This window comes from Gymnoscopelus microlampas, assembly GCF_963454915.1.
Source record: "Gymnoscopelus microlampas genome assembly, chromosome: 7".
Taxonomy (NCBI): Eukaryota; Metazoa; Chordata; class Actinopteri; order Myctophiformes; family Myctophidae; genus Gymnoscopelus; species Gymnoscopelus microlampas.
Window position 1 is genome coordinate 46351307 of NC_139944.1, and position 21565 is coordinate 46372871.

General features: G+C 43.5%; 1 protein-coding gene across 5 annotated transcripts; it reads right to left on the reverse strand.

The window, feature by feature from the left end:
- Positions 1-142: 142 nt before the first annotated feature.
- On the reverse strand, positions 143-21269 carry LOC311048758 (msx2-interacting protein). 5 transcript variants are annotated; one of them, XM_084062032.1, is made up of 15 exons: positions 20902-21269; positions 19125-19439; positions 15621-16100; positions 15317-15471; positions 14334-14534; positions 14079-14230; positions 13867-13992; positions 13656-13769; positions 13442-13555; positions 13258-13358; positions 5483-12938; positions 4953-5021; positions 4645-4839; positions 3851-4009; positions 143-1166 (listed from the first exon to the last, which is right to left on the reverse strand). In XM_084062032.1, the coding sequence occupies exons 1-15, from the start codon at positions 20982-20984 to the stop codon at positions 1035-1037; spliced, it is 9852 nt and encodes a 3283-aa protein (XP_083918158.1). In that variant the 5' UTR covers positions 20985-21269; the 3' UTR covers positions 143-1034. The 5 variants fall into 5 exon arrangements, with proteins under 5 accessions (XP_083918158.1, XP_083918156.1, XP_083918155.1 ...); XM_084062030.1 differs by having other exon boundaries at positions 14328-14534; XM_084062029.1 differs by having other exon boundaries at positions 14328-14534; positions 15317-15474.
- Positions 21270-21565: the final 296 nt, after the last annotated feature.

Genomic DNA, 21565 nt, shown 5'->3' on the forward strand with positions numbered 1-21565 from the left:
CTATTAGTTTATAACTGTAAACTTATACATTTATATTGACATCCTGTCTGCATCCTGTGGCTTTGGCTCATAAAAAAATGGTGTTGCATACATTTTTATGGGGGGGGGGGGGGGAAAGAGCTGACAATTTTCTAAATTACAAACATACAGCAAATAAAGATGACTTTAATGTTCAAGTTTTCTGGATTTTTTTTTTTTATTTGAGTTATAAAATGTGAAGTGCCATCAGCAAACTCCGCAGTTTGCCAACCTGCTTTGTTACAAGTATTTACACCCAAAAAGTCAAGGATTTTCCATCTCATATTTCCATACCTCACAGTCCCGTATTTCCATGGGTTGAAATATCTTGGTATCAAGTTGTCCCAAGTTCCATTGTCAAAGTTTTAAATATTTAAAATATTTACAAAGTCCAGTATTCCAAAACTCCCAAGTCACACTGTAGCTTGTTTAATGCAAAGGCAGGTGCAAGAGCTTTAACTGCTTCAGTAGTGTGTGACAATGAAACAGTTGAGCTGGTGGAATTAAAGGAGTTGTTAAACTGACATGGTCCTCTCTACAAGATCTCAAAGTTTTAGAAGGTAATTATTCCTCTTCTAAAGGAAAGGCTAGACACGGAAGTGTGTAGTTAATGTACATAATGAAATGTCAATTTAGCCATTGTAGAACACCAGCTTCCATGATCCTTTCTTGTGAAGAACTGAATGACAAAATTAATCATTAAAAAGAGAAAAGAAAAAAGGCCACCCAGTCACTCATTCTTCTTCCAGATTTTGTTTTTCTTCAGAGTATCTCAAGACAAAAATAAAACTCCCGCAATAAATACAAATACAGCAGAGAAATGGTCAAATAAGACTGCACAGAGTTCTGGCCTGGTGACCAAAAAAAAAAAAGATATGGGAAAAGTAAAATATTTGATAGGATGTTTCCCACACATGTCCACTGTGTCCAGAAAAAAAACAAAATTTGTTATTCCTCTTTTCCTGAGGCTCATCATGAAAAACGTCCATGTTTGAGTCAGTTCCCAGCCGTGAAGATTACACAGAGGTAATGACAATCATTAGGTGGGGCGAGATAGTAGAGATCCGGTTGAGGAGGTCAGGAGCTAGCTGGGTCAGGTGGCTTTCCGAAAACTCGCATGGTGGGAAAATCTGCAGCACGTAAGCAGGCTGGGGAAACAAAAAAAAAGTCCATCCAGTTACGGGTGATTTATACTTAGTTATGCGCAGGCGTCGCACAAAGAAACTAAGCGATCTACAAGCTCACAATGGCCACTGTTACATGGACCATCATGTATTCATTCAGAATGAATTCATTCCGAATGGACTCATTCTGAATAGAGGAATCTGATCCACTCACCTGTTTACATGGGACCTGAATAAAAGTATTCCTCGTTTACATGACCAAAGCATTCATTCAGAATATAACTTTTGACATGCGCAAAGTGGTTCCCGCCTACGCCCGGGCATGGACCAGGGGCCACTACCCGGAGCAGAGCTTCCCCTGGTGGGCATGGGAGGAGGCAATAGCCCCCTTGTGCCTCCGCGGCGGAGGTCTATCGGTCGTACCAGGCAGCGTTGTATGCGGTGCAAGCCTGTGTTCCTTTGTCATCGCAGTTTCAAAAGTAGCAGATCTACAAGTTCAGACCAGTTTCTTTTTTTGTATTGGTACCAGACACGGTTAAACGTAGACTAGCCTATAGTATTTGTCACATTTCTCATGTAGGTACCGTACGATGATGTCATCGCGCATTCGCACATGGTCATTATAATAATAAATAATAATACTTAAACACCGGACCGCTCATGGTCATTATAATAATAAATGGGGGGGGGGGCAAAAGTACAAAAGTATTGGCATCAAAATATACTTAAGTAGAAAGTATAAGCTACTCATTATGCCGAGTGTCACGTTTTCATTATGCCGAGTGTCACGTTTTCACGTTTTTCTATGAAAAAGCTTTGAAACATGCTGTAACTCATTCACTGTGACGAAAAACCCTCTTTCTGCGCCGAGTAGCGCGCGGTGCGCACGCGGGGTCTGTCCATAGAGGTATAATATAACGGGTCTGTCGCCCTAAAACACAATGGCCCCGGGTCAAAATCCAGCCACCATGGAGCAGCCGTGGATGGCCCGCTCAAAAGGTGCGTGGGGCGGGGTGTTTTGGGACGACCGTTCCGGCTGCCCATGTAATGAATTGATGAAGACTCATCTGTTTTCGCTGCAGTTGCGCCCTAATAATGTTGTTTTCATTTATTTTTGTTCACGTATGCTATTAAAATAATGCAGCTATTGTAGTATTGGGCCTTAACATGCGATTAAAATGTATATGTATTTGGCCCCTCATATATAAAATTAAAAAAAAAAAAAATCTGATTTAAAATTGAAACTTGCATGCTGATCAATGCGTTTCTGCGTTTACGTGTGGACAGGGATTTAAAAGAAAAATCTTTGTCATGTGGCCAGGGATTCTTTTAAAAACTGAGGACTAAAATACCTGTTTAGAAAAAGATCCATATAAGTGTAGCCTAGGCCAGCAATCCTCGGAGCGTCCGTTCTCCTGGACAAGTCTGGGCTTAACCATTACAGGCTTATTAAATGACGCTATTAGAATCATTAATTTTATCCCGCAGGAGCGAGCGCTTCTCAGCACCAACCGTGGCCGAATTAGAGATTTGATAGGTCATTTTTGGACAATTCTGACAGCCCTACTAAGCACGGACATGCGCAAAGGAATGCATGTATTCCAAACAGACAGGAGCGTTTGGAATAAAGTGTTTACATGGTCAATTCCGATTGATTTAACCCGATTCAAACGGTCTATACCACCCCTCCTATTCCGAATGAAAATGCATTCGGGTCAGACTGGAATGGAATATTCTATTCCAATTGGGGTGTTTACATGAGCAAATCTATTCGGAATGAATTCATCCATTCATTCATTCCGAATAGAAGTGTATTCATTCCGAATACAACTGTCCATGTAACAGTGGCCAATGTGTTGCAGTGTGTTGTGAGCTTCTAGATCTGCTACCCGCAAGGAACGTGTATCCATGACGTCTAAGTTGCAATTGCTTCCATTGACAGCCCTCTTTGTGAGATAGAGACAGCTTGGGTTATCCTAGTCTCAAGCCTTTGTTTCACAAAAATACACTGTTGTCATCTGAGCAACTTTCTTTTGCCGTTTATTATATATAATATCATAAATACGTGCATTACCTGTGTGGTCATTATCACCAGCGTGTGAGCTGAATTCCAAATGAAGTAGTTTTGGGGACACTCATTTTCCACGACTCAAGGTCCATTTTACACATATGTGCACTATCAAAACTGGTTATATAAAGGACGTTGATTGATGTAAAATGAGCGCTCCCCAAAACAACTTCTGCTCACATGCCTGACGACAATGAGCATTAAATAGTTTATAGACAGAAGGATGCTCATTTCTTGATTCTGAGGAAGGCCTGAGGGATTTTTAAGAAAGTTGATCATAACATAACGAAGGAGGAAGGAATTGCAAATTAGGAGGTTATTGATGCCCTTCAAGCTGAATGCGGCTATAGATCCATTTTCTCTGTGTGTAGTAGATCAGGCTTTAGACATGATTTTAAAGAAACCTCAAATATTTAGCTTCAGAGCATTTGTTAGTCCTGCATTACCTAAGTAAACAGGAACGCTATATATGAAAGTAAGTTTTAAATCTATGGTATTAAACCATCAGGTTTTCATGTTCATCCTTGCCAAACAATCAACACAACAATCATTATGTTGGGCATGAGGGGAAAAAACATGCAAAAGAAGCTGTCAAAAATAAAACATTGAATAACATAACATGTACCAACAAGAGACACACCTGATTGGAACCTGGGTTAGGGATGTTTATGATACCAGCAGCCAACTTTGCCTGCAAGTAGTTAATGAACGCAGTCCTCAGAGCCTGCGTCTGATTTAGGACGTCGTCTTGGTCTCGTCCACATGGCAGAGCTAGGAGGAGACAGAAATCAGTGTCCCCCTGGAATAGAAACAAAATTATGTTAGCTAACTTTAGAGTTCTACATAGTGAGAAATGTTTCAAGGTTACGGTTGACTATACCAGTGGTTCTCAAACTCTTTCATGTGAAGGACCCCCAAATTGACACTTATTAGCCCGCGGACCCCCATTTGAAAAGATATGCCAGGGACCGCCATATGAGAAGATGCGGATCTAGCAGTGATTCTCAACCATTTTAATTTCAAGGTCCCCCAGTTTGACATGCATTAGGCTACGGACCTAGCCTGGTTCCAGACCATAGACCCCGCCCACTCTCTGAGTGGACAGACTGAAGCTCCACGCAGCTTCAGTCTGATAATCAGGCTACTACGGACCCCATTTAATGGCATTTCTAGACTTTCTAGGAACCCCAATTTATATTGTAAAATCAATATTAACTTAACTCTGAGAGTGTGCAAATGGAACCAAATGGACCCGTCCATTTGGTTCCATTTGTACACTCAGAGTTACAAACCCATAAGGGCCCATCTGGTTCCTAACCATCTATCATTTAGCTGGGGACTCCCGCTCAAACTCCCTCAAGGACCCCTGGGGGTCCCCGGACCCCACTTTGAGAACCACTGCACTATACAGCCCAAATGACTAGAGAAACAAACCGTCATTCTTCTGGCCACACTCTCCAGCTGGGATGCCTCTAGTCTCATTCTCTGGACAATTCGTAGCAATGCTCCTCCCTCTTGTAGAGGCAGTGATCGATGAGCCAGAGCCTTGTTGCCACAGACAAAATGCAGCTGGACTGCAGCCGTGTCATTCTTTAATGCCAGCAGGCCTTGCCACACAATAGGATATTTCTGTTCAAAATGGAGAAAAGGAAAATCAATTAATAATAATGCCAACAGAGTCCACTGAACACTTATTTCCTCATTTCCATTGCCCCACATTTCCCTATGAAATCTAATCTTACAGTGAGCAGCTGCACCATGTTGACAGGTTGGGTCATCTTGCCGTCAGTTTTTACTTGATGGTCTGCACCCTAAGGACCAGAATAAAACGTTATATACTAGGTCACAATCCAATTGTTTCTGAAGCATTGTGGCACTATAGTAGGGGTGCAACAGAAACTCAAGCAAATCAATTGATTATAATCAATTATAATAAGATAATTGATTAAAAAGGCAGCTCTACAAACTGAACTTGTAGATCGTCTATTTTTGCACGACACTGATGTACAACAGTATCAAATAGGGTTTAAGTGGTTAAGCAGTCTAATTGATTTAGTCTATTATTAAAAAAACTCACATCAATGAGATTTTTTTCATGTTCATTCATTGATACGTAACTAAATTATCTTTTAAATTATATAAAAAACATCATTTATCGATTATTTGATTAATAGAAAAAGTAATCGATTGAATAATCGCTGAAAAGATAATGGATAGTTGCAGCCCTACAGTACAGTACAGTACAGTACACAGCTGTAAGGTATAAACTCACCATGACTGGTGTGATGCTCAGTGGGGGCTGGTTGAGTCCAACAGGAGACGTCTCTGTGATCTGAGAATGGATGCTCCTTGGGTTTGTGTACATCCCTGAATACTCTGGGAAGGCCCCGCTAGGTCCTGGTGGCATTAGCTGAACTCTCTGGGGAGAAGCCATGGCAGGACCGGGTGTTCGTATGTTCATTATTCCATCCTTGCCAAGAGGAGAATGGGACCTTTTTCCCTCCAGTGGCTTGGCAACATCCTTCTCAGACATAGCTTTTGTCAACACGTGGGGTCTCGGTGACAAGGATAAAGGGATGTTGGAAGATGTCGATGATTGGGGGGGAAGGGACTCTTGGATGTGTCCAGCGTGTGGATCTGCAGCTGTGCGATCGCCCTGTTGGTGTAAGAGCACACGCATATCTCTTTGTGCCATGTATGGATCCATCTGTAGACCGCTGCGCAGTGACGCGCGGGAATCCGACTGCATAGTCTCTGCTTTCAGCTGCGTGGCAGATTGTCGCCCGGCAGCCTGGAGAGTCGGGAAGCGCCGCGTTTCATCCTGCTCTGCCTCGTGGCTCCTTACGGAACTGGGATTAACCTTGAGAACCATGTCCCTGCTGACGGCCTGCGGTGAAGTTGGACGCTGTTGTAAGGAGCCGGGCCAGGGAGAGGCATGAGGCTCACTGTGCATCCCAAAATTCATCACAGAGAGCGGCGGGGTATTGACCCGAACGTCACCCTGAACGAGGTGCCCCATTTGGCTAACACGGTGGGGAGACATCCTCCCTATGCTTCCATGAGCACTGTGGGGAGGCATGATAACCGACTGTTCTCCGTGATGCACACCGGACACATACTGTTGCATAGCAGGCAGGCCAGAAGGTAACATCACTGGGATGCCCTTAGGGGACGAGGAACCGATGGGTGAGGACACTTTAGCGAATGGAGAATGCGGATGCCCCGACTTCCGGGGGGAACGTGGTTCCTGCTTGACTGCGCCGAGGTGAGATGCAGTTCTGTCACCAGCAGCACCTGAACCAAAACCTACATGGTTGCCAGGTGGAGAGGGTAAGTGGGGACTTATCGCCGGACTGATGGCAGAGGTCCAAGATGATTTAGCACCATCTGCACCGTGAGGATCACCACTTTCCACTTTCTTTTGATGTTTCATTAACATGTATTCTGAATGATGGTAACCCATTACTTGCTGGTTTCCCACTCCTTGTTGAAGACGCTTCACTACACCTTGGGCTCCAGACTGGTACGGTGAGTCCATCTTCTCCAAACCTGTGCTTTCTTGTTTAATAGATGATGAGGCTAACTGTGTCTTGCCAGAATGCCCATGGTCCATCTGTGAAGGAGGCCCCTTTGCGGTCCCCGATTGAGTGTGTGTGTACAACTCCTGTTTAATCTGGGGCATGGAAACCAACTGCTGAGATTCCATGTCGACTGCTGTTGCTTGTGGGATCTGGCTGATCTTTGCACTGATCCGCTGCGGTCCCTCAGTTTTCTGTCCAGAGTGGCTTAATACTACCACGCCTTCAGAAGTATTCACCCTCAGACCTGGGCTAGAGCCGGTGCTAAGAGTGGAGCTCTCAACAAGGAAGCGCCCAGCACTTCCACCCTCTTCTCCAACAGTTGGCCCATGGTATGATCCACTCTCATCAATACTGGGCCGATAGGCCTGTTTGGGAAGAGCCATATCCAAGCATGGATTTGCAGCCGTCATGGATGCCTTCTCTTCGGGGTCAGGGGGATTACAAACACGACTGATAACGGAAGTAGCAGTGGATGCAATAACAGAGATCACAGACTTTGTCTCAGGAGATGGCAGTGAGGCTGGAGATCGGACAATGGGCTGAACTGAATGAGTTGGCATTCTACTTTCTGATAGTGGTGACTTATTTGGCACAACAGCTGATGGAGTATTACCGTCAGACAGGTGTTGATCTCGAGTGGTAGACAGATTACTAGGAACAGAAATACTGCCTGGCAGTGAAACGTTTTTGTGTTTCATAAGAATTTGCCGTAGGTCACTGGTGTTATGATCAGTATCTGTGTTGTCATTTTCGGAAGATAAAGGCTGGGTTTCCAAAGATGTGACTGGTAAGACAGGTGAAGAAGGAACTCCTGTATCTTTAGATTGGTTGAGCCAGTCTGGTGGGGAAACAGGTATTCTACCTGACTGAAGGGGCCTGATAATTGCCTGGCTGAGAGGTGGGGACAAGGAAGGAGAGATGCACTCAGGTGGTGGTACCTGCTGAGGTTTTGGATAGGTGGGACTCTTGGACTGAGGACAGATAGGTCTAAGATGTTGATGTTGCTCTTCGGGAGATGATTTTGACTCTGTGTTTATATCTGTGGCCTTGATGGTCAAAGGCTCAGGTTCTGGCTTCCATGTAGTAGCAGTAATGACAGCTGCTGCTGCTGCTGCTGGAGCTGCCTCTGAAGGACTCTTTATGTTGGAGAGTGTGCTATCTGATGGAGCTGAGGATTCCTCAGGCAATGACTTGGCTTCCTTTGAGTCCTTTTTGCCTGGTCTTTGGCTTTTAGAACGTTTAGGTGTTTTAGCTCTTCCCTTGGCACCTTTCTTTGGTGTAGCAGGGAAGAGAGGCCCCTCTGTTATGTTAGATGCATCCGTTTCAGGTTCATCCTCCTTGATTGGCTCAATAACGACTTGCAACTCTGGTTCTGAATCTACGTCTCCACTGGTTACTGGGGGTGCTTGGGGTGTAGCTGCAGGCATATCCTCAGCGGTGATGGAATCAATAGCAGCCATGAGTTCTGTCTCACTTGCAGGATTAGATGGTTTTTCTTCCTCTGCGTCACATTTAATCTCAGCCTCGGGTGGCGGTGGAGGTGGTGGAGTAGGTGGAATAGATGGCTCTGCTGGCAGGGATGGATCTGTAAGTTTAGCAATATTCTCCACAGCCTGCACCAATTCAAGCTCTTGGGTGAATAAGCTTTTGGGTGCATCCAGAGGCTGGCTGTCATCTGCTGTATCTTCTTCCTTGTCTTCTTTGCCAGATGCCATTTTAGTAGTCTCCGATATTTGATCGGGTCTAACCATTTTGGAACTCTCCTCTTGAATCCCAAGGTCTTCCTCTCCTAATTGAAGAAGCTCTTTAACCTCTGTGACATTAAGTCTGATTTTGAGGTTCTTGAGGACTGGAGACTTGGGGGTCCGTGTTAACTTGGATTTTCCTCTGCCAATCTTTTCTTTCTCCACAGGGGATTTCTCGTCCAAAGATGGTGACTCTATATCACTTGTTTTACCTTCACAAGCCCTTTCCTCAATCGGCACGCTTTTCTCTTTTTCGGTCTCTCTTTGAAATGTTTCTGCTACTTGATGCTTATTGTCTGCTACTTGATGCTTATCTTCGTCTTCTTTATTGGGTTCAACTTTAATTGAGGGGTCACCTTTACATGGATTTGAATCCTCCAGAGTGACGTTGTCTTCATCTGTAAATTCCATTTCCTGTTCATCTTCAGACTGTTCTGTTTTATCCCCCTTTCGACCTGGTCCTGGTCCCTTTAAGTTGGCAGGAGGAGAATGTTTGCCTTTTGACACTCTAGGAATTTGTTCACTTTCTGATTCATTCGAGTCCACATCTTTAGTGTCCACTTTAGATTTTTCCCCTCGAGCTGTTGAACCATCTTCACCCTGTCTGCGTTTTTTTGGAGGCCGGCCTCGTCTCGAGTTGGAGACTGGTACAGTCGGTACAGTCGGTACAGTCGAATCCTGCTCCACATTTTGTTGTGGGGCAGCATCTTTATCTACACCACGCTTTCGTGCCGAGCGTGGTGACTCAGTCAGGTCTTTTCCAGTCCGCTTCGGGTCATCATCTTCAACAGGCGTGGCATATACAGATTTGACATTTCGGCGCCTTGCTCGCCCCACTGATATGCTCTGCTCTGTGACATCAGAGTCTGTGACATGAATGGGAGACTTGCCTGTGGATTTGGACTCTGAACTGACCTTCAATGACTCTGCTCTTGGGGATGACCCACGTTTTGTGCGTTCACTCTTACGCGTGGCTTGTTTTTCAGAGGTAGAGGCTGAAATGACAGGGGCTGCAGCAACTGGAACAGGGGATTGTTTATTCTTTTTGTTCTTTTGCTCTTTTGTTCTTTGTTCTTTATGCGGCGGTGAGGCTGGCTCCTCATTTGTGTCATTATCTATAGGCACCTGTGCTTTAAGTTTCTTTTCCCCTTCAGGTTCTGGTACTGCTTTGTAAGTGTAATGGTCGTCCTTCTTTAAGACGTCCATCTCCTCCATCGTGGTGGGTGTTGTGGAACTTGTGGCTTCATTTAATTCTTGTGTTGGCTCTGGATCAAGCTCTGGTTCAGAACTGCTCACAAACTCTTCTTGAGCATCACTATTACATGTTTGTTCTTTATTAAGAGGTTTAATATCTTCAATAATATCAGTTCTCCCTTCAGGGGGAGATACTTTACCTCTACCGATTGGATAAACAGGCTCTGGAGGTGCTACATATATACAACCAGAATCAGTTGGTGGGGGGGTTGGGGGTACAACAAGATGCTCATTTTCTTCTTTTGTTTCTCCCTTTTTTGTCGATGCATTTAGCAGTGGCTCAGGGGAAGGACTTGACACAACACATTTCTCTTGTGGGGACATCTCCTTGGGCAAGGGCTGGGCAACAAAACTGGGCACCAGGGGAGGTTCAGAAACTGGCTCCTCTGCCGGGCTAATGGGTTTTATTTCTGGCTCCATTGGAAGTTCTGAAATTCTAGGAGATGGTGAATCATGTTGTTCTGAATCTGATGCCTTTTCAACTTGATTTTCTTCATCTGCCAGCATCTGCTCTCCCCCTTTTTCTTCTTGTTGCGGCTGCTCTTTTAATACTTTCTGTTGTTGAAGTCGTGTAATATCCAGAAAACGACTATGAAAGAGGACAACTGACTCAGAGTCAAGCTGGCCATCTGCTGCCCCTTGTTGACCCATTTGCTGACTCTGCCCATGGTCAGGGTCCACATGCAAGCGTTCAAGATGTTGGAGTCGCCTTGAATCTTGCTCAAAGATGGAACTGTGAAGGAAGCGGGAAGCAAAAAGCTCTCTGCGTTCCTGTTCTTCTGGCTTGGGCTCCTCCTTTCTGTCCTCAAGTTTGTCTTCAGATCCACTTCTAATCTTTTTCTTCTTCATGTACCAAGACGGCATAGGTCTTGGTGCCACTTCTACCTTCTCAACATCTTTTCTGTTGCGAAAACTTGCAAAGTGGGTATCATAGTCTAAAAATGACCAGTTGTCTTCCCTGGATGAGGAGAGGGATTTTGCACGTTCCAACAAAGCCTTTGTATCTGGTGTGATGTTCTGGTCAAGTGTAAAGGAGTTGAATTTGTACCTCTCAAGGTGTGCTAATTTGGGATCTGAAAACCTGTCCGCCCTTGGCCTCTCAGTGAAAGGTATAGAAGTGGAAGGCATCGGGGAGTGAGGTTTGTTTTCTCTGTCCTCCTCAGAGTCTGATCTTACTTCGCCAGGTTCCAAGTCATGCCAAATACCATACTCCAAACGCTTGCGATTGTGGATATTCTTCCCCAAATGTCTGGAGAAGTTTAGGTCAGGTAACAAGTCTTGCTGCTTGACTCTACTCTCCCATCGTTTGTTGTGGTCTTCGTCAGAGCCAAGCAATGGAGTATTTGGCTTGCTAATCTGTGTCATGTGTGTCCGTTTAACTGATGCCTCAAGGTCTGAGTGCATTTTGTCATCATGCCTAGCAAACTCTTTCTGAAGAGAATGGTCAACAAATTCATCCTCTCCAAGGTGAGGATAATGTTGATGTCCAGGAGAGGCAGTGTTGTTCCAATCAGGATCCTCACTCTTTTGTCTAAAGCTCCTGTAGACACGCTCCCTCTTGGCACCTACTTCAGTGTCAAACGGGTCTAGTTTTTTTAGTTTAAAAGATGGGAAATGGTCAGTGACATCTTCAGGTGGCTTGCCGACTTCATGGATGAGACTACGGTGCTCGAAATCTTCAGTTTCACTTCCTTGAGGGCTTCCAGTCTTTTCTGATTTGTCAGACTCCTGCTGCTGCTGCTGGTGGAGCTTTCTATTTAGCTCCATTTGCTTGCGGTAACTCTGAGACAGATCAATATCTACATGGTCTTCCCTGTCCTTATCACTTTTGTCGAAGTCAGCTGTATGAGCACTATATTTTCCTGCACCATGATGTTCTTGATCTCTTACACCACCATGGTCGATATTCCCATCATTTGAATACCTTCTGGATGAATTATGTGCTGGGTGGCGTTTTGACTCCAGTGAGTCTATGGGTCCGTCTGATGGCTCTCTCTTAACCCTCAACTCTTCCTGTCCATCCTTCTGTGTGCCAGGAAACGCACCCTTTTCAGTTTTGAACCTTGCATCTCTACGCTGAGAATCTTTCTGCTGTTTTTCACCATCTAGATCTTTCAGGTATGCAGCACTAGATCCCAAATCTGGAGGTTGATTGCCATCTTCCTCTTCAAGCCTGCTTCTCTTTGCTCGGATAGTTCTCCCACTGGCATCAGCAAATCGCCTTTTTCTTGCAGCGAGGCGATCGGACTCCAACAATGAGTCTTTAACTTCATTTCCAATATCTCCCTTTTGGTGTTTCTTACTTCGACTTTTCCCATCCATTTCTAAACTGTCACCTTTTCCCATTTCAGATCTTTCAATTTTTATAGTGTCAAGGTGAAGGGCTGACATTGGATCTGCAGTGACCGGGTCGCTCTCCGCCTTATACCTTTGCCTCTCATGGCCATCTTGATCTGACAACTTTCCCCTGACAGAACCTCCATCAAAACCAGCTTCCAGCTCCGTTTCAGGTGGTTGTAGGGTGGAAGGGGACTGCCCCTTTCCTTTCCTCGATTTAATCTTCTCTCCTTTGTCTTTGTCACCCTTCTCCTTTCGCCGCGCACGCTTGCTTTTCTCAGTACCTGCCACACGCTCACCTTGACTGTTTTTATCTGTCTTGTCACTCTTCGAGCTCGAGTGTTCCAGTGGGGTTTTGTCCGATTTGTCAAAGTGTGGCGGCGAGAGTGAGCTGACACTGCCACTTCGCTCGGATGACTGGCTATACACCCTTCGTTCAGAGTCTCTAGGGGCTCGCTCAGATGGCGAAGGGGAGACGGCGGGAGTAATAGGTCGCCGCGGATGGGAGGGGCTCCACCTGCCACGGTCAGCCTCAAACCGCTCCCGTTCCCTTTCTCGCTCCCTCTGAATGTACGTGTACTTCCGAATGTCCTGCTCAAAGGGATCTCTATAATCCCTGTACTCTCTGGGGTCCTCATGGTAACGTGGGTCAAAGTGCTCCCCCTGATAATGTTCCAGCTCAGGAAAACGTTCTCTGCTGCGAGCAGGATATTCCCTACGAGGCTCTTCTGGATAGATGCCAGGGGTTCGTACATTCTCATAGAAAGCTCTTTCTGCTGGAAATTCATGGTATGGAGGTCTGCGTTCCTCTCTGTAACAACAGAGGGAAGAAAGAGAGAAGCACATTAAGTACCTTTGTTTTCAAATATGTAGGATCATACAACCTAAAACCTTAACAATACAAGGCTTTCAGTGATTGGGGCTTCAGCTAATTAAACAAATTCACATTATTGCAATTCATTTGTAAGACTACTGTCATTTGTAAAGCAAGGGAAATTCATACAAATAACTTTTATAATTTGGGGGATAAACAGACCAATTAATTAGTTGACATAATGATTTAATAATTCTGATGTTGTATAATGTTTTAGTTAGGGCCAGCAATGTTAATACAGAAATTGGCACTTTACCGTCTTTCAGGAGGAATTTCATAGAAGTCTCTAATGTCTTGTCCCGATGACTGCATAGCCCTATAGAATGCCATCTGACTCTCTTGACTGGCAAAATCCACCTTTTGAGAGAAAACATTGATTAGGTAAAGTAAGATTACAATATATTATAAAGATTATGCAATGATTTGTTTTTGTTCTTTACCTTTATTTTATTGCCCCCAATCTTCCAGCCTTTGGTCTCCCTGACAGCCGCCTGAGCAAAGTCTGTGTTGTTGTACTGGATGAGAGCCATCCCTTTCAATCTGTCAAACACAACCTATCCAAAAGGACATATTCAATTTGTAATTAGAAAGGTCTTGCACAATCAACTTCAAAAATAGAAAGCCCTTTGGCTAATAGAAATAAAATATACTAACCTTGACTACATGTCCATAGCGGCAGAAATGCCGAGTGAGGTACTGCTCTGTAATGTTGGAAGCCAAACCGTCTAACCAAACACATGTTGTGGGCATACTCTTCCCAAAGCCAAGCTAAAAGGAGAGAACATATATAGTTGTTATAGAGTGACAATTTGATTAAGGACATGCAGATCTTGATAATGATTTGCCACTGAAAACAAAACACCACCTTTAGTCTGTTGCTTCCCAGATATTCTCCATCCATCTTTTTGATTGCTTTGCAGACACTGGCAATATCAGAGTACTGTACAAAAGCATATTGTGGAACTCCATTTACTTTCTTGATGTCAATGTCCTGAGGAGAAAAGGGCAAGACGATTAAGTTCACGCTTACATTTGAAGTCCATTCATTTACTTTACTCTTATCCCATGGTAACGTACCACAATTTCGCCAAAGCGCTGAAATATATCCAGTAGTTGTTGATAACTAGTGGTCTTCTCAAGGTTGCCTATAAACAGTGTCCTTGTGGCCTTGGGGTGGAACTCATCTATTCGTCCATCCAAAGGTCTAAACTCATTTTCACTTTCGGTTTCTGATGGGAGGAATGTCTTTATTAATATGAGTGAAACCAATAGATGACAATTTGCTGATCTTTTTTTCACAAGCACACACAGTGCAAAAAAACTTACGCTTACCAGGGCCATTCCAGGCGGTGACCTCAATGAGCATGCCAAAGAATAGCTTTCCTTTGGAGACCGTCAGGGCTTTTTCTTGATCTTCCTGCTGTCTGAAGAACACCAAGCCGTACCGGTCTTCTGTGGCCCCATGAATTTGCACCGATGTTACTTTCCCATGTTTCTTGAATTCATGGAAGAGTCCATCTTTTAAACTTGTGTCTGGAAGAAAACATATGAAGGCTTAATCATTCTGCAATCTGTCTGTAATGTTAATCATTCTGCAATCTGTCTGTAATGTTAATCATTCTGCAATCTGTCTGCAATGTAAAAAATCAAAAAGGCATGCATTAAAAATGGACGGCAATGATGGCTGCAGAGTTCAGTAATAAAACACATTCACTAGTGATCTCATGAATAAGGTATGACCCTGTGGAAATGTTCCCTTTCCAAACATGCATTTCCTGAAAGGTTTTTTAGCCTGCTGAAGATATGGGTAATGTTCATGCACCAGTTGCACCCAATGTTTATTTTAGTTTCTCTTCTTTTTTCTCTCAAAGTTTTTCTCTCAGTTTTACTGACTTAAATGTTCTGTCAGTGATGATAATGAAGTCCCATTGTCAGTTGCAGTTTGTACATTGGTGTGACTTGACTGTGATCTTATAACACTGTAGATGACTCAACAATGACTTTACCCCACAAGGCCATTATTCTGGCTGTACTGATTCTCGTTAAGTTGGGTAATTGTCTAGAATTGCGCACTCAAACTTCTGATATAACAGAAATCAAACTATTGCGGCTCAAATGATGACTTCCCTGTCAAGTGAGTACCAATGTCATTGACAATAGAATTAGTTACCATTATTAGCTGTTATTATTATTATTTGGAAAGCAAACCAAGTGGTCAGATGATTGACACATATTTGTGTGTGTGGGCTCTAATTTACGACAAATGGATAGATTTAACGCTTAAGTCAAAATGTTATATATGTTCATTAACTGACCTGTGGAGCGCACTGGTAGGTTTTGCACCCTAATTCCAAAGCTTCTGCGTGGCTCATCTCCATCCATCGTCATGCCTGACTGGGGAGCTACATGTGTAGCAGACGACTGCACAGACCGTGCACGGGACCCATCACTTGAACTGCTATTTGAATCACTGCTGCCAAACAGACAAACGTGCCAAAACATAAGCACAACAGTCAATAGGATTTGTGATCAAAACATGGCTTCTCCTCATGAAAAAAAGCATTCAGTAATCCGGTATGAGGTCACGATAAGCACTTAACGAAACATAACATGTCTCACCTGCCACTGCCCGTGCTGCTGCTGCTGCTGACTGAATCAGAGCTCGAGGACCTGCTGTGGGACCGAGAACGTGGGCCTCTCCCAGGCGACGGAGGAGCTCTTTTTGGGGAGTGGGGAGCTTTGGGGGTTTGTCCTGTGGTCCGTTGTGGAGAGGGATGGCGAGACTGTGAGGAATGAGACGATCGGCTGCGACGGTGATGGTAAGTTCTGTCAACACGCCGCCCTCTGTCATCCCTATAGAGCTCACGGCGTGCAGCACTTGTAAGAGTGAAGGGGTCGCCACGAATTCTGGACTCAAAATGTGGGTCTGATGCATCAAAGCTTGCAGCCATAGTACTGCTCCCAGGGCCAGCAGCAGCAAACATGGAACGGTCACGGTAATAATCAGCATTGTATTGACGGTGTCTGTCAAAAGATCCACTGCGATCATGGTGTCCATAGGGGCTGTGATCATATGCACGTTCCCGGCTTTCTGAGCTACTGTAAAACAAGAACAGGTTTGAGGGGGAAATGGGAGAGCAAGAGTTATTTTAATCAAACGGTTACACAGAAAACATATACTAAGAGATACATTGCACCCTACGCAACAGTGAAATTAAAAAAATGCAGTATTCTTAAAGTACTCCTCCAAAATCAGAAATTCATCATGGAGCCGGCCAAAAACAGAGGGAAATTGATCAAATAAGTAACTTATCAGTGGTTTAAAGGGCAATACAAGTCTTTGACACGCTGATCACCTAATTATTTTGAAGAAAACTATTGTGAATAGTTAATGAAAGGTCCCACAGCATCCTGAAAAGAAAATAAAGGTAGGCTTGGTGGTTCTTCCTAAGACTGTTTTCTTTTGCAAAATGGGGTATCTGATCAGAAGAAAACTGACACTGTATGATATTAAGTACTATATGATATGAGCCTGCATGATATTTTCATTAGAATGTATGGCTTTTGCAGGATTTTGAGTTTCATTTCTAAAAAGGGACATTGTGGAAGCCCGTGACAATAATGTGAATGGATGAAAAGTAAGCTAAGACTTGCACATCCACACCACGTGTTGGTCAGGTGCTGAGTGAAAAGCAATAACTTGAATCAACAAAATGATTGCCCAATTCTAGTACTATGATGTAGAATGAATGGTTTGAGGCATTTATTCCTATTCCAAAGCCAGAATGAGGGACATATGTCAAATACAGTGGTTTTGTCTTGACAGAAAATAAGCCTAATTCGCTGGTGCTCGCTTCTCTCACATAAAGAGAGACAGTAGCCAGTTAAGCACACTGTTAAAACAAGTTTAAGTCATAAGTAGTAATATAACTGTCCTGCAATTTTTATCCCGATATTATGTACGTATATACAAATGTTCTATATAGGCAAAATAGTATATTATGGGTTTCAAATGAATATTCTTCTCAGCCAATTATTAAATATGAAAATGATTTTGACCTGGCCTCAAAATGACAAGTAAAAAAAATACAACAATAAGTATTGTATTTGACTGACTGATATAATACTAATATTGATTTTATTTATAGTAATTTTATGCTGGGCAAAAGCAAGTGGGAGAGAGACAGAGAGAGACAGAGAGACAGAGAAAGAGAGAGAGAGAGTGAGATATTGAGCTCAGAATTAAAGCCACTGACAGAATGATTCCCAAGAAACATTCTGATTCAAAATAGTCAGTCACCTTTCTTTCTAAAAGCAGTGCAAAACATAGGAAAATGAGACACGGTACAAAGGTTAGGGAAAGAGAGATGCAGAGGGCAGAACAAATACCAACCTTTTTGTAAAGAAGTTACCGAACCTAATCCAAATACAATCTAGGTGGTGAGATTTGTGACAGCCCGAATGAAAAACAAAAAGGGAAAAATCTTTTTATCTAATTAGGAAAAAATACTGTTCCATTGAAATGTACCGTGCGCAATTGTCGAATGTCGTGTAGAGTACCAAGCCAGTGGGTTGTTGATGTGTAATCCACAATTAGGCTACTTAATTTCTTCATTGGATGGAAAAAGGGAAAACAAAATCAAAGACATGGATCTCTTAATGGATTTCACGATGTGTAAAAACACAGCCACAAATGATCTTAAATATATAAACATGAGTAAAAAAAAAAAAAAAAAGATGAATTCATCTTAAAGCCATTTCTGCACATTCCAATTGGCATGATCAATAAATGTTCAATCGACAAAAAATATATCCATCTTGGTCAGTCTGGTCTTCTGCTTCAAATTGCTATGTTTCACATTCAAAAAAGGTTATTCCTCTTCTGGAGAATGCAGATACAGTTAAATAGTACACAAGCTTGCAAATTCAAATGAACAAATACGTTTTTAAAAAAAAACCTGTATGGTCTTCAGTGTAACATAATCCTGCCTATGGCCATGGCATACATTCCGTAGTATTATGGATCCTATAAAATGTACTGTATGGACTGCCATGCTTCACCCTCTAGGTTTTAGCAAAAACAATCTTCAGATGAATAGTTGCATTTGAATCGCTTTGAAAAAGTAGATCTCAGTTCTCTGCAAGCAAGTGTTTTTCAGATCTTCACCCCAGATATTGAGGCCCGACAGCTACATCCACACTTGAGAAGAGTAATCCAAAGGAATGGAAGTTACACCTATCCAAACTATGGTCCATTCCGTACATCCAAAAAGAGGTATCGTACTGCTTACTTCCAAGACGGTACATCCAAACAGCAGAGTATGGACCTGTCTTCAATTCATGAATAAAAAAAATCTCAAATTTGATTATCCATATTCTTGCAAATTCTTCTTTGCAATCTCCATATTTATATGAAAAGGAAAATATTAATATTGTCATACAATGCTTTAGATTGCCTATTTAAGCACTATTGGGCCCTTACTAAATCTAGTCAGTGGGATCTTCTTGAATCCATAACATTACATTACTTACATCCAAAAGAGTGCGTATCCAGAGATGCAAGTTTTTTTGACAAAAAGTAGGCCATCCATTGAATGGTGCTGAGATGAGAAATAATTCTGTCCCCAGAGATCTGAGGTCCATACATTAATCACCCTACCTGCTTAAATATAGGATATAGAAGTCATATTTAATCCTTTGGTAGACATGATTTACTTCCAGGTTCCAGCGATCCCAGGTTAGATCCCATGCTTCAGAAAAAAAGAAGAAAAACAACTCCACCAAAAAAAACTCACCAGGATATATTCCCACAAAATGTAATAAATCCAACTCACTGGGATATTCCTCATAGATGTAATATCCAAACGTGAAGCCAAACCTTGAAAGATAGTTACCTTACCGAATGATATTTATGCAGAATATGCACTATAATTTTTACTTAGATCCCATGAGTGAGGCGAGTCGACTGGGATGGAAAGTGGAACAATCCCTAGATTACCTTTCTGCTACACCCTGCGGCATATATTCCTGTTTTCTAACCCAACTTTGTCATTATGATTTAGTGGGATAACATTCATCTGCTAGATTCCCCTATACCTAAAAGGGGAGACCGTGTCCACTTACCCATCTATTCTCCGTTCATAACGTCCCTCTCTGGTGTGAAGGGACACCGGGGGGCCAAACACTGGACCAACTGTCCCCCTAGAGAATCCTGAAACCTCTCGACTGCTTGCGGGCGAGGCGTCTTCGAGACCCCGAACAGCGCTAGGGACTGACCCAGGTTCATTGTAGTCAGTTCGGAGGTCCCTGTCTCCCATCTTGTTGACAGCATTGTGAGCCTTCTGAGCACTTTTGATATCCACAAAATCCACAAAGGCTGCCACACCGCCCTCTGACCCCCGCTTCCGCAGAACTTTGACACTCTCCACACGCCCATACCTGAAAATAAACAACAATGACATTACAAAATGTATAAAAGCACCAAAAATTCATACTATAACATGTGCTGTTGCTGATTGTGAGTGAGTACATCCAGTATAACGTTTACTAAAGTTTCCAGCCACACCACAGTGAACAACTGTTCTATTGCATCCCATTTATTATTTTACATTCCTGACCACAAGTTCCAAATAATGCAGTTAACACTAATACAGTAACCATTAGTTGGTCGTCCTTCCGGGACCCACCATAGTGTCAAATGTCAATATGTGACACGTACAACAGTGCCCCGCAGACTGGTGTTAATGTAGCAGTGTGATTATTACTGTAATAAAAGCTACACATATTGGATTGTTAGTTTAGTTGTGTGCAGTACTGTTGGAGCTGTTTGTTGATCTGTTGCACGAGCAGCACCAGCCAGCGGCCTTAGCAGTGCTGTACTTGGCTATTTAACGTTAGCAAGTTGGGAGTTCAAGTGAGGGCTTTCACTTATGATGTGTAATTAAGTGTAGCCTACGACCCGGGAGACGTAGGACGTTTACATTGATCACAATTTCACAATCAACAGCGATATTCACGAAGTTTTGAGTCATAACATGTCAGGTTTATCTGATCCGTAGTACACGAAACAGTGTTCATTAGCCTTGCTAGTGGCGGTATAGCTACTGACGTCAGTCAACTACTGTTAAGTTAAATAATAGGCGTTGAAACTAACACAGCCTAATGGTTCACTAGCTGCTTTTACGAACGATTTTCGAACTAACCCATAAACATGCACATACATTTCACGCATACGTAACGGCATACCTTTAACATATTCAGCAACCATTTACACAAGCAGTGAGTCAAGCTAACAGGCTAACAGGGGGAGTCACTCTGTGTGAACATGGGAAACGTCTTCAACAAAATGGTTGGTATGGTTGGTGTTATGGTGGTGAATGGAGGCAAACATGGGCTAAAGTTCGCCTCACATTGTGAAACCCCCAAAACACACCAGTGTGAGTGTTTTAGTGCCGCACGGGGTTATCATTTTTAAATACTCATGTAACAGTCTCATATTAAACAACATGGCACAAACGTCAACAGGCCTCTGGTTGGTTGTTGGTTGGTTGTTAGCTCCCTGGGCATGATGCTATAGCTAACACCAACTCGGCTAGCGTTACACTTTGTTTATACTCATGTGTATGCGACTCATTCGATTGCTAAAAAGGACGCGTTTGCAGCTGGAAAAAGTGTCGACGCGACTCTCGTCGACACTTTCCCCCGTTGAAAACACGTCCTTTTCTCAACCGAACGACACGCTCGCGCGACAAAGTCTGTATAAATTAGCCTGTCGTCGGGTATTTGGACGTAGCGCGCGCTGCCGCCTGCCTGCCTGCCTCGTCAAAAAAAAAAGCTCCCTCCTCGCTCGTCTTCTTGCGTAACGTTCGTTTAAACGTCAAACCAAACCAAAAACCCTTACCGTTTAAAATGTTCCACGATCTTGTCCTCTCGGACATGTTCGGGTAAATTCCCGACCCAAAGGTGTCTGGTTTCCCGGACCATCTTCTTTCTTGCGCTCCACTTCCCCCCGTCCTACACATATGATATGCTCTGTGCACGTTTGGACGCTCGCCGGGTCGGTCGGTCGGTCGGTCAGGAGGTCCCCGCCTCGCTCACTCACAAAATGAGCGACGACGAGAGATTCCGTCAAATTGTGCTGTCCTGCTGCCGTGCGCTGCGGCGGCCTCGGCCTGGCCGCTGATCTAGCTGTTCGTTCCCTGGTTCAATGCAATCTATTGGGGATGTGTATGTGTGTGTGAGCGGTGCACACTCACTCGTTGGAGCTGCGCTACGCTACGTGCACGACGGCGACGGCGTCTGCTAGCTCCTCCTGGGTGGATTTCCCATTTGCCGTGAATTTGCGCGTACTTGTGAATTGTGTGTGAACATGTGCGCGTTTCGTTATATTGGCAACAACAATACTACTTCAAGGAATGTAATTCTGTTTTATGATAGCTGGGGGGGGGGTTAACAATAAAGTAGTAGCAGGTTTGTTTGCAGTCAATATGGTGGTTAATATGTCTGCGTTAATACATTAGTTGGCATTCTTGATGATGACCACTGCTGCCATATGATAGTCACTC

Coding starts and splice junctions, on each gene's coding strand:
- LOC311048758 (XM_084062029.1), bottom strand. CDS start 20,984: ATGGTCCGGGAAACCAGACACCTTTGGGTCGGGAATTTACCCGAACAT. Junction 13,359..13,441: donor TTGGGGGCAATAAAATAAAG/GTAAAGAACAAA, acceptor TTCTCTCAAAAG/GTGGATTTTGCCAGTCAAGA. Junction 12,939..13,257: donor GAAATTCCTCCTGAAAGACG/GTAAAGTGCCAA, acceptor CTGTTGTTACAG/AGAGGAACGCAGACCTCCAT.